Here is a 17,006-nt window from a genome sequence, read left to right on the forward strand (position 1 = left end):
TAGGTATTCTACATTTTTGTCCTTATTGAAGACTGAGCCAAATTAATCATTTAGTACTTAAAATTGAATTGATCTCCACTGCCATTTTAAGTGCATAGTTACTTTGCTACCTCTCTCCTGGTTTTTTATTTATTTATATGACTAAAGAACCTTTTGGTATTTAGTTTTATTTCCAACTTAACGCAAATGTCTTTTGGCCATTTACTTCTGCTTTTTCTGATGCCTCCAAGATATCTGTCCTTAAGGACTAATCCTTCCTCTGCCCCCTGACTCATTATAATATCACTGCTTAGTCTTACTATCTTTCCTTAGGTGTCTATTCCATTCAAGAAAGTCTCTCTAACATTTCCCCCTCTCTTGATACAAGGTACAAATTCCCCTCTCTTGATACAAGGTACAAATAATACTTTCACTCCTGTCTAAAAGTAATTCTGTTCTCTTCTGTATTTGACCCTTTGAGTTCTTAAGTCTAGTTGACTTATTTAATTTCCTTAAGCTCTCAATTTCCCCCAATATAAATGCTAAGCTTGACTGTCTATTCAAATGGAGTTTCTGTGAAACAGTGATTCTCAGCCAGGATGCTACAGCACAGTTGCTTGCCCCAGCCTGCCCTACCCCATTCAGGGTAACTTGCCGCAAGCCAGAGGGCATGTGGCATGGGAGTTCCCCGGGGACAAGTAGCGGCAGCACAAGGTGTGTCACTGCTACTTGAGAAACAAACATCCTTGCTCGTGTTGTATGTCTAATGATGCTTATTTAATGTTTGTTTGTTGGGGTTTCTTTTTGCAGCGCAGCTAGAGGCAAACTTTGAGGAAATGGAGAACCATCTATTGCATCTTGAAGACCTGTGTGGACAATGTGAGTTGGAAAGGTATAAACATATACAGTCACTACAGCTGGAAAGCTACAAGAAAACCAAAAGGTAACTAAGGTATAAATGTTATGACTATACAAAAACTATATTACCCTGAGTTCATCAGCATTTTATTCATACATAATTATCCTGGGTGGTGTTTTTCCTTATCATAAAGTTTGTCTTCACGTTATTTAGAAGTGTAAGATGGTAACATGACTGATCTATAGTAGTTTGTTTAACATTTGTTTTGCTCCTAACATTAGGTAGAAAGAGAATGCCTTAAAAAAAAACCCAGCAGTGTACAGTTGGTATTAAATTGTGCGTGTGTTTGTTAATTGCTATGACAAATAGGAGTAGAGGTTGCACAAAGAAAATATTTCCTTACCTATCGTTTTGTAAAACATTTTTAATTCCACATGTATTTTTCAGACACTGTGATCCATTAAGTAGAATTGCTCCATCCTCTTATCTATCTTCCTAGCTCTCTTTCAAATAAAGGGCAGAGGAGGTGTTCCACATACAGTAATGAGGAAGAGTGTTCAGCGTATGGAAAAGAAAATAAGCTAACATTTTTTGGTTCCTGTGTTTTTGGCAGAGGGATGACTTGACTTTTATTTAAAGATGAAAAAATGTTCCTGTTTTTTCTTGAATCTTTCTTGAACCTGTTGCGTTTGTATTACCATTATGGGAAGTAGTATTATGTTACCAAGAAGTGTCAGCTGTTGTTAGTGCCCTTTTGTCTTGGCACTGAGCAGGCATATAGATAGTCCCTGACATGAAAACATTAGCTTCTAAAGGTCTGGATGTGCTAATGTGTAAACCATGCGCATAGGCCCAATGATTTTAGTAGGATTACCTGATAGTAGTTAAGTATACATGTTTTGGAAAATGCAAAGGGTGGAAGAAAAGCAGTAGTAGTAGTATTCCCATTATATCGATGGTGAACTGAGACAGCCAGCCAGAATGATTGAGTGACTTGTCCAAGGGCATAAAAGAAATCTGTGGCAGAGCCAGGGTTGAGCCCAGATCTGGTGTGGGAATTGAACCTGGATCAGTGCATTCATCACAGGAATATTTTAGCTTTCTGTGTTGGGATAAATTTATCCAACAGTATCCTTGGCTATTTTTTCACCATCCTGCCGAATATCTACAGCATTGAGTGACACTGGCTACTAGTTTCTCAGTACTAGTTAACTTGCCACACACTTTAGAAACATGTGAAGATGAGTATTAGTACATCTAATCCAGTGCAATAATCTTTATGAAGCTTTTTGAGAGGAATTCAGTCAACATACATATTGAAGCATTTATGCATTTCCAAAGAAATCTGTTCAGATTTAAGCAATTTATTTTGATAGGTGTTGAAATATAATCTAGTGGCTGTTTAGCAAATAGTTATATCTAAAAATAGCTTAGCTAACATGCTACCAATAAGATGATTATATGTTAATTATTTGGCCAAATGTAGCCAGAATGGGGGGTGGTATACTTAATTTCTGATGAATAACATATCATTTTTGTCTTGAGTATCTGTATATATGGATCTCACTGTTGGTGTGTGTGCCCCCATATACAGAAGTCCACCATATAACCACACATGTTCTTTGGGGGCAGTGTATGCCTTTGTGTTTCCCACCCTTTATGCCCTTAGGACGGAATGTGACCAACCATTGCTTCATTCCTTCATACAGACTGTAGCAGAATCAAAGCTCCCTAAGCTTGCCTTAAATGGTAGTGTTGCTGCATAGTTTTTAATTTAGTTGCTGTACTTAATTTCTTTATTTTTATTAATTTTTGTTGTTAGCTTCTTGGTATAATTTGTTTTTAAATGACAGCCTACCTCAGTGCTGGAGCCATGACTGGGTCAAAATCTCCACGTTTTGAAACATGCCCTTTGAGCAATGTGGAAGTTTCCCCTGAATAATAGACATATGTGCCTTTGTTGCATATGAAAAGACTGTATCCCTGTAAAAGTACACTATTTGCAAATCTTTCTTAAAATGCACCTATAGTGGCACACGTTAAAGTTGTTTTTTAAATGGAGAACTCAGTAGAAGAAGCCTCTGACACTGAGGCAACAAGAGGTTCCTGATCCTTCTTTGAAATGTTAGGCAGTAAATTCTCTTAACGAGGGATGTCACTTTTAGGTTCTTGCCATTTGAAGAGTCCTAAGATAGTATCTAAGCTGTCCTCTCTGCATGAGAGGACCACAGGCTGCAGGAGTGATTTTGTGGCATTGCTTCCCATAACTTACATTGAGTCAAAGACATTTTGGGAGTCATCATTCTGAAGGTAGTGTTAAATCTGTTATTGTGGAGCATGCCCAACACTCAGTTACTACTACAGAGCTGATTTTATGCTGTCTGAAGTTTATGGCTGCTGGGCACCTGACAGGGATAGTACTATTCCCATGTCTACTCTGGGACTAGCTAAGGCAGGGGTGAGCAAAATACAGCCCATGGGCCGGATCCGGCCCACAAGGCCGTTCCATCTGGCCCGTGGGGCCCCTAAAAAAAATTTGGAAAATGAATATTCCTCTGCCTTTGGTTCCTGTCAAAAATGACGCAGGCGGTTGGGGTTGCGTGCTGTCCCCCACCTGTACCGCAGGGCTCCGGGACACTGGGTGTGAGTGGGCAGGGAGCTAGTGGGAGCACAGGGCCTGCACCAGGGGGCAGGAGTGCGGCGGTCCCAGCCAGCAGGGGCTCTGTGGAGCCAGGCCAGCTCCCCCCTCCCTGCTGGTGCAGCCCATCCGAGCTCCTCAGATCCTTGCCAGCCTGTGAACCGCTTTAGGCCCCACTGGTGCTAGCCCTGGGACATTGGTCCCAAGACATTGGGACATTGGTCCCAAGATGGTGACCAGGGGGCAGGGCACCTGTCAAGGGGTGGGGCTACCCATGCGGCCCTCGACAGCCTGCCAAAACTGGGTAAGCGGCCCTCTGCTGAAAATAATTGCCCGCCCCTGAGCTAGGGGAAGATCTGTGATGGCACTGACCATTGCTTTGGTACTAACTTGCCCAGTACCACTTCCTCTGATAATTTCAACTTCTCAGTAACTTTTCTGACCTTTTGGACAGAGCTGTAAACAGGGGTGTCCAACCTTTTTGAATGTGGGGCCGGATCACGAACTTTTTATCATCCAGTGGGCCAGCGAGCCATATTCAAAGACCTCACAGGAAGTGGTATTACATCAGGAAGTGATGTCACATGACCTTTGACACCAATGAAGGTCTCAAAAATATGCAAAAGGGTAACAAGCAAACTTTAAAAGTGAGTTCTCCTTTAAAGGAGAAAAGCATATAACTGTGGCTTTTCTCTTGTGGGCTGGCAGAGTTCCAGCCTGCAAGGGGCTACTTGGGGCCCCCCTATGCCCCACACAGTGTGCCACTGGGATCTGGAGGTAGGAGCAGTGAGGGACACTGGGTTGGGACTGTGAAAGGCAGGGATCCCCCACACACACAGGTGCCAGGAGCCCACAGTCACCGGCCTGGCCCCAGGGGAGGCGCCATCTTCCGACCCTGGCTCCTGCCCAACCCAGCCCTACCTGCAGCACCCCAGCTGGGCAGGAGGTGGTAGAGGCTGATGACAAGAGCGAGCCCGGCCGCCGTACCACCTCCATGGGTCCGCATTGCTGAGCTGGGCTGGAGGGAGCCAGAGTTGGGGCCAGGGCTGGGCGGCACCTCGGGACGCAGCAAGCGCAGGCTCTGCCCGAGCCTGGGGCCGACCCGCACAGCTCAACCAATGCTGACAGCTCAGCAGCAGGAGGCACCTGCCCGCGCCGCTTCGCCTCCACCTCTGCCAGTGACCAGGCAGCCAAGCCAGGCTTCCTCCTACCTGCGGGCAGGGAGCAGCAAGTCGCTCAGGCCGGGAAGCAGTGGCTTTCCCACGTGGTGCTGGGGATGGGAGGAGGCAGGCTGGGTCTGCACTCCTCTTCCCACACGCATCGCGTCAGAAAGGTCAAGCTGACACGGTGCATGTGGGAACCTTGTCCCTTCCCCAGCCCTTCAGCAGCCATCAGGAAGCTGTTGAGGGGCTGGGGGAGGGACAAGGGGTGGGAACAAAAGTAAACCAAGTTTACTTCTGTTTCTCATTGCAGCACCGCGGGCCACAGAAAATGCCTTGGCCACATGTTGAACAAGCCTGCTCTAACCCATCCCAGAACTGGAACTGCCATTCTTGAACATTTCAAAGTGTCCAAAATGACAAACTACCGAGCCTGCATCTCAGGGGAAACCGGGCAGCCTAAGGAGCTGGGTTCCTGTGACCTCAAAGGGGACTTGAATCATTCAGGAGATCATGATCAGTAGGAGTGGTGTATACTTAATCTTTCTTGCTATAGCACCCATGCTATAGGTACTTCTCATGGCCTCAGATGTCATATTATGTATTTTCCAAACATAAACTATACCAGGCTTTCTAGACTCTGCATTCTCAGTACTAGACACCATTTAACATTCAGTGTCTGGTGACAGTTTTATTTTCAGAACTTTACATATAACTTCATATACACCATGGAAAAGGGGATATTTTAACAGGAGCAGGAGCTTCTGAGTGAAGCTGGTAACAAGGAACAGCTTAAACTCTCAGCATCCTTAGCTTTTTATCCTCTTTGTCAGATAAGGCTGTTTTTTCATGTCCCCTATCTGTAGGTATCTTCAGAGCGTTCTTTGAGGAGGATGGCAGACTCTTGAAATTCCTCTAGAGCTGCGTCAACTGCAGTCATAAAACTTGTTATTCCTTATCTATCATCTCCGGTTCTTGGTGTCTTGTCAATTATTTTATTTTATTTTTAATTTTTATTTTATTTTTGGATCTGGCTAAAGATATTCACCAGTGACTATGACAAATATCAGATCGCATTTAAGGAAATAGATTACTTCATACTCAGCCTGTCCTAGATTCTGTGGTCATGACACTTGCAAGTGAGAGGTTGAATAATCTGATAGAATAAAATCTATCCACAGAAACAGATTAGTTGTTCCTTTCTGGTAGCTAAGTCTGTTTTTGTCTAACTCAGTCTTTACAACAATTTATTATAGTAGCCAAGTAACGGGGAATACAGTGGGACACAATTTACTGACAAATTTCCTTAACATTTTAAGGAAGATTTCAAATCTTTTTTGAGGTGGTCAAGTTGGTTGTCTAGATGAATCTACAGGCTGTTTTAGATGCAGTAAAGGATGACAACTGGAGAAGGCCCTCTTAGTTGCATCTGGTCTGCCAAAACAAGCATAGTTGCCAATTGAACAATTATTCCTTGAAGGGAGAAGTGCCTCCCCACCACTGCCTGGGGCTGCTACATGCAGCCCAGGCTTTGGCAGCAGCAGCAGGCCATGAGGCTGCCACTGGCAGGCGGCCATCCTGGCTCAGACCATGCAGGTGCCCGAGCCCTGGCCCTGGCCCCCTCCCCTGCCCTGGCTGATCCCCACCCCAGGCAGGGTGCTCAGTATGCCTGTAGAAAATTTTGTTGGGTATTTTGTTTTGAAGCTGTTTTGATGCATTTCGAGCTTGAAAGAGCGCAATCAAAATGAAATAAAAGCCTTCAAAACGGCTTCCAAATGAAACAAGGGCACTCAAAATGTTTCAAAAGTTTTGAAACCTTTCAAGTTTCAAAGCCGGGCTTACGTGGCTTTAGTGCTGGTCCCAGCCAGCAGCAGCATCCTCCTGTCATCTGGCACAAATCCAGGGACCATTTCCCCCCTGGAGGGTTCTGGCATATTCCCCAGCTCTCCCAGGGGTGCAGGCCCCTGGATCTGTGCACCGGATGACAGCATGCTGCTGCTGCCAGCTGGGGCCAGCAGCAACACCAATCTTCCTGACACTGGGTGTGGGCTGTGCCCAGCACTGGTCCCAGCCAGAAGCGGTAGCCTCCTGTCATCTGGCAGGCAAATTGCAGGCCTGCCCACACCCCTGGGAGGGCTGTTAGGCTCTGCCAGACTCCCCCTGGGGATATGGGCCCCTGATCTGCCTAACAGATCACAGGAGGCTGCTCCTGCTGCTTGGGACCAGCACTGGGCACAGCCTGCACCCAGTGCCAGGAAGATTGGTACTGCCAGTGGCCCCAGGCAGCAGAACCAGCTTCCTGCTATCCAGCAGGAAGATCAGGGGGCCTGCAGCCGTCCCGGGGGTGCAGGTAGGCCTCTGATCTGCCTTCTGGATCACAGGAGGCTGCCGGCAAGTGACAGTTTTGCTTGTCAACTCCTTGAGGTGTAGTTTCCCCAAAACCCCTGTACCTATCTCCTTGAAACTTGTCAGGCTTCATGTCCTCAGAAAGGGCTACCATCCCTGCAAATTTCATCTGAATCAGGCAAGAAATGACAAAGTTATAGGCAGTTTTGTGCTTCCTTATTATAGCCCATGGGTGAAACGGTTTCAGCGAAACGGTTTCAGCGAAACGGAACAGTGCTTTGAAACGAAACTAAACACTGTTCCATCAAAATGTCGAAATGAAAGTTGAAGCAGAACAGTGCTGTTTTCCACAGCCCTAGTGCCCAGTCCAGCCTCTGGTCATTGCTCAGGAGGAGCTGGGCCAGGCATGTGTGGGCAGGGCTGGATGAATCTAAGACTCTTGCTGGTTTTTCATCAATCAGCCAGGACACTGGTATGGCCTACATAATTTGAGACTGTCCCACCCTACTTATGTGCAAAATTCGACTTAAATCTAGTTAAAGCTCTACTTAAATAAATGTAAGCAGAGCTGCGTTCTGGTTGCTTCTGAAAGAGAAAAAGTCTTGTTCACATACAACATAAATGACTGAGTTTTAAAAAGAATAACTATTGTAGTGTTTAAAGCACAGAACTGTCAGCAGCACAAAGTCTGTTTTTTTTAATAACCCTATTATGGGAACAGTGACTTGCCTCCGTCCTAGTTAGAATTGACTAGATGGCCCCAGGACTATACTTGTCCCCATGTTTCATATAGTATTTAGTTGACATTGGCAATACAGTTGCTGGAAAAATTGAATAAAAAGTCTCAGACTAAATATACTTATGTGGTATAATACTTACTTATTCCAAGTAAGATCAAATTGTTCCTTCATTGTTTCCAAACACAAAGAGAAACCGAAGTGGACAGCAGTATGGAGGGGAGATTGGCAGTTTTAACTGTTCTTCCTAGGCAATCTGGTTTAGCAGAAGAATATATGCTTATAGATGGTTTCAGTAGGTAAAGGACTCTCCCAGAAAATGTTCAGTCTATTTTTACTTCAGAAAATGGCTGTCTGTTGACAGTAAGTAACTCTTACTTTGAAGGAAATACATGCTTGGGCCTCCATTAAAAAGTCCCTTCCTCCTTGCTGACAGTATCTTTATTTAGTAGATTGATATCTAATCTCAGTTTTGTTAGGAGTATGGACAATGTTTTGAGAGAAGTCTCTAAACATCTTGCTGCCTCTGACTTCATTTTGCCTTGTTAATTGAGTTTTCAGTATGGTAAGGATATAAAGTATGATTGATTATCCCTGGGTCATACTTTTGTTAGATCTATTTCTTTTGTCGGTGAATTACAAGACAGGATTAGATTGGCCTACTTTTTAGGTAACTTTATTTTCTCTAAGTTTACTCAAAATAGTGTTGGGTAATTTTTGCTCTAAAAACTCATGCTTGAAACTGAAATCTATATTGCCATGCCTTTTTATTCAGTGCATAGGTGAGGCTATTAGAGTTAGTGTCACAAGCTGCAGAGGTGAAGAGCAGGAGGTTGTTGTGGCCCCAACGCAGGCTCAGGGACAGAATCAAACCTGCAGCAGCCACCTGTTCCCCCCTCTGCTTTGTATGTGAATATAAGATGAGGGGCTTTTTTCCTCTGCTGATTGAGGGGGGAACCTCATTTTATATTCTAGTTCACTGGTCACCAACAAGTTGATCTCGGGGTGGGGACAGAAGGTCCTGGGGTACCCTTTACTTATTTTAAAAAAAAAAAAAGTGATCTTCACCATTAAAAGGTTGGAGACCACTGTTCTAGTAAATACAGTATTCCATCCAGGGTCACTTTTGGTGTACTTTTAAACACTTTTGGAGAGCTTCACAAGGTGAATATGTCTTTTCACTCAACTTTTTGAAGTGCTTCATATGTTCTTGACTTAGCCCAATGTCTGTGGTATTGGGTCAGGAATGAGAACAAATTGGGCCTGTGGTAAATGTGCATGGCACAGTGCACAATTTTACGTCTGGAGATTAGAGTGCAAATGTACCCCCCACCTCCCCCACACTTTTTTTTTAAACTTTTTTTTTTCATGTGCTCTACCTGTACTGGCAAGTTAAAAGCTGAACACAGTGTAGCCCTTCTTTGGGCTGTTGTGTGCAAGGCTCTAAAAATGTCAGGCAGGAGTCAGCCAGCTCCCCCTGCCCAGCACTTACCCACCGCTCTGAATACAGGGCATCCAGCCCACGGCTTCAAAATTACCATGTAGGGAGAGGTGATGGATTACCCCATCACCCATTGCCCAGCACTTTAAGAACTCTGGGCAGCTCCAGTGGGAGACCATGGAGTGCCTGAGTCCCCATGGCATCCATGGGGCAGCCTGGAGTCTCTAATCAGGCCGAGGTTTTCCCCCTCCCAATGCTGACATTTACCTGATTGTTGTTATGAAGAATGTGGTCTACCATGGGGTAGGCCTAGACACCACCATTTAAGCTTTCTCATTTCATCACACTGTTAATTGGTTGAATGTGTGACAGGGTTACTATTTATGGTATTGAAAACACAAAATATACCACAAATGTAAGGTCTTCCAGGGACTTAGTTAACACTCAGTCTGGATAAGACCTGAAGTGATAAACTGGGAAAGAAACAGAGTCTTGGTTGAGATCATTTGAACCTACTTGGATAACTATATACCTATCATTTGTTATGAAAGCAGACAATTTTAGATGACCACATTAGCAGTAACAGAGGCTGCTTCCTTTCTTCCCGCTCCAAATATATCTGGCAAGAAATTTACAATAGTTTCTTCTGGATCTTTTGCTGAAATGAGCTATGAGCTCCTTTTGTTACGAAGAGATTGTATTGATGCAAAATGTTCTACTTGAAGCTATTTTTTTAAATCTATTCACGACCTGAAACTAGTGTGTCCTGGGGAGACGGAGCAGAGCTTACCCGCGGCAGCGGCGGAGCCCGAGCGGGACATTCACCGCTTGTTTACGCCGGAAGCCGGCAATAAAAGCAGCCGCCAAGGAAAAGCAGAGGCGGGGCCCGGAGAGAGGACTCTCTGCCGCGGAGGCGGAGGAGCCCGGAGGGGAGCAGGCAGACAACTCCGCACCAGGCGGGAGTGTGGACCCCGGCGGGGAGTGGCCACCCGCCCAGGCAGAGGGAAGGACATCTGTGGCAGCCGGACCCAGTACCACGAGCGGGGAGCGGCGGACCGGCCCGGAGGACGAGGTTTCCAGCGACAGAGAGTTCTGGGACTGTGAACCCCCAGCTTGTGGGACTTGCAGGTCTGGTGTCAGGGCGTGGGCCCAGGAGGGCACTGACGAGGCACAGTAGGGCCTAGACCGGTGCCGGACACTAGCGGCCAGGAACCCAGTGAGGAGTATCACCGGGAAGGTCCAGCCAGAGGGCTTGGTGTTAGCCGGTTAGGTTTCTCACCTTAGACGAGGAACCCGGTGAGGAGTATCATCGGGAAGGTCCAGGCAGGGGCCCGGGGAGGAAGCCAGCTTTGGCTGGGACCCGGTCCTGGAGCCCTGGCCCCGGGGTGCCTGAAGATAAGGGTCGGCGGGGCCGGTGAGGCAACCGGCCGTGGGGATCAGGAGCCGGGGCACCGAGTACAAGGATACCCGAGGAGGCGTGAGGCCGGGGTGGCGGAGCCCTGCAATGTGACCGCCGGGGACCCTGGGCTGTGGAGTAACCAGGAGCCGTCCTACTGAACCTAACAGCAAGTCGTGGCAGGCGAGAACCAGGGCGGGAACCTGATGATCCAACGCCTACTCCGGACCAACGGTGTCCCAGGGTGAATAGCGGCACCCTCCCACCTCAAGCCGCTATTCCTAAGGGGGTTCACCCCCCCCCCTTTCCAGCCCGGCGGTCACATAGTGTAGTGTTGCAGAGCTCCCGTAATATAATGAAGTATCTCCCATAAGTAGATGTTGCTCTCCTTAACTCCCAATAGTTGATGACAAGAAAAAATGCATGATGAGTGGTACCTGCTAAAAAGGAACTTGCAATGCATTTGAAAAATAAGGTTTAAGAATCAAGTAGGTTAATGTTCAGCTGCTTGAGTTATGCCAATTGCTGGTTATATACAATGAGTACATATTGAGATGCGTCTCTGGAAGTATCAGTTTAATATTCTAATTTGAGGGATCAGCAGAAGTGCTAAAATTGTTGATTTGGTGGTTTTCCTGTGATACAAAGAAAAATCTCTCCATTTGAAATTGGTATGTGTATGCTGAAAATACTACACATTCTAATTATTTGTTTTTTCCACTTCTGCTTTAGTAAAATTGTCTTCAATAATATAATTACAAAATGCTTCTGTAACCCTAAATTACATAGAATGGAACTGTGTTGTAGATTCATAACTTTGTTAACAAATGGTGGTCAGAAAGCTGCCGTGACTGTTTTAAAGGACCAACAATAAAAAAAAAAAATGGGCATGTTAAGTCAGACTCCTTTTTGGGCAAAAGCAGGAGGCATAATTTTCAAGAGATAGCCTGCATTGTTTGCTCATCTCTGGTACCACAGCTGTCAGCACCTATAGATGTATTCCCTTCTGAAGAACAGCAGCATCAGAGCTCCTAATTTTAGGACCAATTAGTGTAAAAAAGAAGAGGAACAGAACTTTACAAGGTGTTTTCTCACTGTGTTTTTATTTTTGTTGGTGAAAAACATTCATTTCCTATTATTGTTTCTTGTCAAATAGATTTCAGTATTTAAATGTGAGCAGTGTGAAGAAGGCAGTGTTGATGGAGAGTTTAATAACTTTGTAATTCTGTTTAGAATAGGTAGAAACTTTAGGTCTGTCATTTGCTGGTAGAAGTCCCTCATGGTACACCAGGGCTGGGCAATTATTTCAGCTGGTTACTTAAGTTTTGGTGAGCTATCGAGGGCTGTACACAAAACTTTCAGCAGATATCATTTTAACAAATGATAAATAAAAAACAAATTGCATAATAAAAATCGAACATCTACACTGTATTTTAATTTTAAAAAAATGTTTTGTCACGATTTTATATTTTTTTTGAGTGGTGTATACAAAGGCTATTGCATAATAGCTCAAAATAAAGTCTTACTCTTGTATTTTGGGGGTGGGGTAGGTGTACATGTCTGTATGGGGGCTATCCACATGCTAGGTCCCAGGAGCTTGCTGGGGGTGGGGGGACAAGGAGCACATGCAGCAGAGCAGTGCGGTACAGGTGTGGCCCACTGCCTGCCCTATCTGGCCTGCGGCTGCCCATGAGGCACTCCACATGAGGTTGAGCCCCACCTGGGGCAGCCTGCACTGCAGTCCTGGCCTCAGTCCTATCCAGTACGCAGAGTGTCCCGGTGGAACTGACTTCCACCCATTCACCCGTAGGTGGCTGCTCATTGTGCTGGGTGGGCAGAGTTGGTGGAAGGCAGCCTGGAACAGGTGCTCTGTGTGCTGCAGCAGGAGCTGCCCAGCTGCAGCTTTCCCCCGTCCACCATTACTTCCTCATGCTACCTGCTACCCAGAGTAGCACAGCAGGGGCAGGAGGAAGAGGAGGCAGAAGCCGAGAAATATCCAGGCAGCTGCAGCTGCACCGGGACCAGCTTCTCTGGGAAACTGTGCTGGCCAGGGCTGGGGTTGGGGCAGTGCCATCAGCAAGTCCAGAGCAGGCACAGGCTGCTCTGAGTGAGGCTTGGTCCCTGGCAAAGCACTGCGGGGACAGCCACAAGCCAGATACTGTGAATTGGTGGGCCAGTTCTGGTCCCTGGGCCATATTTTGCCCACCCCTGTGGTACCTGAAAATGTAGGTTTAGGTGCAGGGCTTTTTTTCTGTCCCTCCATTATGAAACTACTTTCTGTTGTTTTTAGAGCAGCATATGCTTCAGATTTGGATGAAGCAGCTTTCCTGTACTTGATGGAAAAATAAATTCAGCAGTGAATCACGTTTAGGAGCTGAAGGAAGGATACCATATACCTTATAATGAAATGGTGGATGGAAGGACACTGAGGTTGCTGACTTAAAATACTAGATTTGTTCAGGACGCTAAGAAAGACCTTGTGTCTAGAAAACTGATAAGGAGTCCTGTAGGTTTCAGCTCTTCTCACCTCCACATTCAATATTTTAATCACTGAGAAGACACTAATTGTTTGATCGAATCTGGTTGTGTCTGCACTGATCTAAAAATGCACTTTGTCTTGCACTTATTTCTGTTTTCCTCCAACTGTGCTCTTCCTTAGGCAAGATTTAGATTTCTTAATCGACATTGACATTCCTGTGGGCCATTGCAAGGAGAACAGGCAAAGACATGAGTTTATAAACTGGTTTAGATGCAGTGATGGCATTGGATTCCAGTACATATCAACTTTCACAAAAATGCCTTCAGAGGAGAATGAGTTTTTGTTGTTTAAAGACCTAGAAATTTGTTTTGATATTTTAGGGAGTTAAACAGCTTTGTAATCAGCTTTAATGTTAATTTTTCATTACATATCTGGTTGCTGATCCAAAAACATACTTACATGTGTTGTCAAATTGAAGTGTAACTTTATTTTATTTTCCATAGGTAGTTTTTATAAAAGTTTTTTGTTGTTTTTTGTTTTTTTTGGGGTGGGTGGGGGGTTAGCTTTTGCTGCAGAGTGTGACAATTAAGGCTTGTAGTGACACTCAGAATAAAAGCATACCACTGGATGTTTTTGCTTACCTTTGACATATTTCTTACTATATTTACTACATTTTAAAGGAGAATGACAAGAAGCCTTACTTATCTTCATATGTTAATTGTCCTACTTTTTTAAAGGGAAACCTAAACTAAAATCGTTCACTAAGTATTTTATTGAGCCTTTTGAGATGAATTATGAATCAAAAGTATGCTCTTACTGGCACTAACATCCTGGGCTCCAGTTAATAGGAGTGTGCTTGCAAGTCAAGGGAGATGATTCTTCCACTCTATTCAGCATTGTTGAGGTCTCATATGAAGTACTGTGTTCTATCTTGGACAGGACCAGTGCTGTTACAAGGGAGAGGCCAGTGGGGTGACCGCCCTGGGCATCGGCACAAAGGGGCGCCAACAGGCGTGGCCCAGCTGGGGTGAAGCATAGGATGGATCCATTAGCAGCTCATTTGAGGGGGATGTAGGCATGAGGGAAGGGCGGCTCCTGCTGCTGTGTGCACTCCAGGGCAAGCATGGGAGAGGTATTTATATTCCTGTAACACCCAAAATTTGTACCAAGCAGAAGAAGACATTATCCTTATTCCAGAGCCTACAAACTAATAAATATGTTCTTAGACTTGTAACTTGCTACTTGATCTGGAGATATAGAAAGAATATTTGAATGTATTCATCTAATATTATTAAATAGTATTTAATCATGTACAAACCATATAAAATACTAGACGTAACTATTTGACAAAGTTTGACAAAGGAGCCTATGACTGTTATTGGCAGTAGTCTGAAACACTGTTTAAATGTATTCCACTGACTGTCTACTTCCTGTATTAGTTATATTTTTGTCACCTTTTGCTTTCATGCTTCACTTATACTTATTTCTGTACTGTGAAACATTATGAACCAGATTTTCCAATTCTGTTTGCACTTTCCTTTTTTTATACGCTGCTTCATCCTGGGGCTTTTCTTTTAGCCTTTTTCTTTTCTTACCATTCTCACCCCCAAAACCTGAACTCATCAAAACCTTAACTGATCAGCTTTTTCTTGATGATGTCTAAGTAGGTAGGTGTAAGGCTCAGAAATGGAATACCGGTAGTGAAAACTGCTGGGATACTAATCAGTTTTCATTCTGCCACAATTTAGCTAAATTCTGATAAGCAGGAGAGATGTTTAACTGTCTGAGGAGCTAAGAAGTCTGCATTAGTTAACTTTGTGTTCAGCAGATTTTTTCAATCAGAGCAAATCTGAAATATTTGTAAGTGTATAAAATACCTTGGATTCTAAAGGAGATGATAACACTTGCCCCAAATAAGCAATTTCTTATACCCAGATGCACAGAATAAGCAGATAAGTTTCAATTAATAAAGTAGATCACAACAGTCAAATCCATTGCCGTTTACCTTTTAATAAATCATAAAGCCATGTGAAATATTAATGAATTAATGATCCCAGCCACGATTAAAAAAAATGTTGCCTAGATTCAAATCTGAGATTTTTATATTCTGGTTTTTTCTCTTACAGGAATGAACTTGAAACCTTCAAAGGTAACTTCTGTTTTAATGTTATACTTGGTTACTGGATTTTTCTGAATATTTTCTATATTGAGTGTAATTGATAAAAGAGTCTCTGACTTTGGATTATACTGTTCATCATATCACAGTCACAGCGATCTATTTCTTTGTCACTTTACCTGTTACTACTAACGTATTTATACAAATACAGGGGAAACAGAACTGTCTGGTGAGCTAAATCCAGAAAACCCATACTTAGTTTAACCTTCTCCTCTGGTGTGTAATCTAGAAGTCAGAAGCTTCATGTTATTGGTTAATTACATCTTTTGGATGTGTATTAGTTTTAGACATGTGCCATAGAACAGGGGTCAGCAATGTTTTTGGACAGGGCCAAAAACACCTGCAACCTCGAGTTGTGTGTTACCAGATTTGCCCGACACTTTGGGGTGTGCTCATTTATTAGAAGTATGTTTCTGGGGGGTCTCTGTAATTCTGTCAATGTGCTGCTTGTGTTGCTTGTGTTTCTATATGGAGCTGTATCTTTCCCTTCTGCAAGTCCTCACCCCCAATGGAGCTATCTTGCAGGACTCGGTTTCAATGGGGCTGGGTTCCTCCAACCACCAAATCAGTCAAACACATGTACGCACATATACATGCAGATCACCAGGATACTCCTGAGCCAGGCTGGGTTATTTAGCATTGACAGGGCTAACACCCTCATATGCTTTAAACTCAGTTCATCAGGGCAACAGTAAAATGCAATCAGACACAAGCACACAGGTTAACAGAGCGCATCTGAGTCAGGCCGGACTATTCAGCATTGATAGGCTGACAGCCTCATGTGCGTTGAACTCAATTCATCCCTTATTTCAGCAGGACAATAATAAATGCAGGTAGACACACATACGCACATGCTAACAGAGTACGTCTGATCAGCACTTTCAGCTGATACGTCCCAATCTCTTGTCACAATGATCCTAGTCGTAAGGCCCTTGATGAGCAGACCCCACTCCGGTTTTGGGCATTACAGGGATCTTTGGCTTAGGTAAAAGAAGTGTTGCTGTAGAGCAGATGGGGAGGTCAAGGGGAAAAAAGAGTAGGCGAGGTTCAGAGAGAAAGTAAAGCAACAGCTTGACCATAAAAGTTATTTATTGCCAGCTATATGAACTTATGATGATACCAGTAATAATAGCCATACAAAAGAGAGACAAATAAACAGTTACAATATTACATAGTTTCAGTTCAGGTTTTAGGGAAGTCTAGCTCAAGTTTGATTAGCAAAAGTCAGGTTTAGAAAGCTGTGCCTGGAGTAAGAAAGTAAAAGTCAGGTTCCTGGAGTCGGAGAGAGTTGGGATCTCACCACTCAGCGAAGCTTGAATCAGTCGAGGTTCCCAGGTGTTGTTGGAGCTGGCAGACAGGCAAAGGCCTCAAGGGAGATTCCAGGCAGAAAAGAAAAGGAACTGGTGCAGCGTTGGATCCAAGCACCAGGACAGACACTTGAGCTTGGGTAGGGGTTTTTGTAGAGAACTAACAATGGTTCAAGGGAAGACGCTAGGTTTGTTTAGAGGTAAACAGTGGCTCATATGGTGGATAATAGGAATTGATCACTGCTGGCTATATGGATGGCATTACTCTGAGGGAGCTCATAATACAGACAGGAAGATTCAGTGTTTTGTCCAAGGAGAGTGGTCACTCCTTAAGGAAACGATCCTCTAAGTGCAAAGGAAGGTAATCCCAACGAGGATCAAAGGGAGCAGGAGAGCACACAAGCCTCCGTGGCTCACCAAAAGCATCCGGGAATGTCTCCTTGCTAAAAAGGAGGCTTACACCCAATGGAAAGAAGGGGTCATCACCA

At 44.5% G+C, this 17,006-nt stretch overlaps 1 protein-coding gene across 2 annotated transcripts in view; it reads left to right on the forward strand.

Annotated features, from left to right (window-relative positions):
• The window catches only part of DTNBP1 (dystrobrevin binding protein 1), a 110,241-nt gene that overhangs the window by 41,297 nt on the left and 51,938 nt on the right, over positions 1-17,006 (forward strand). For both annotated transcript variants that reach the window (XM_019543671.1, XM_019543660.1), the window contains exons 6-7: positions 790-922; positions 15,162-15,184. In XM_019543671.1, coding sequence (XP_019399216.1) covers positions 790-922; positions 15,162-15,184 — 156 coding nt within the window. The remainder of the gene's footprint in view (positions 1-789; positions 923-15,161; positions 15,185-17,006) is intronic.

Source organism: Crocodylus porosus, unplaced genomic scaffold, assembly GCF_001723895.1.
Source record: "Crocodylus porosus isolate Cpor-Errol unplaced genomic scaffold, CroPor_comp1, whole genome shotgun sequence".
In the NCBI taxonomy this organism is placed as follows: domain Eukaryota; kingdom Metazoa; phylum Chordata; order Crocodylia; family Crocodylidae; genus Crocodylus; species Crocodylus porosus.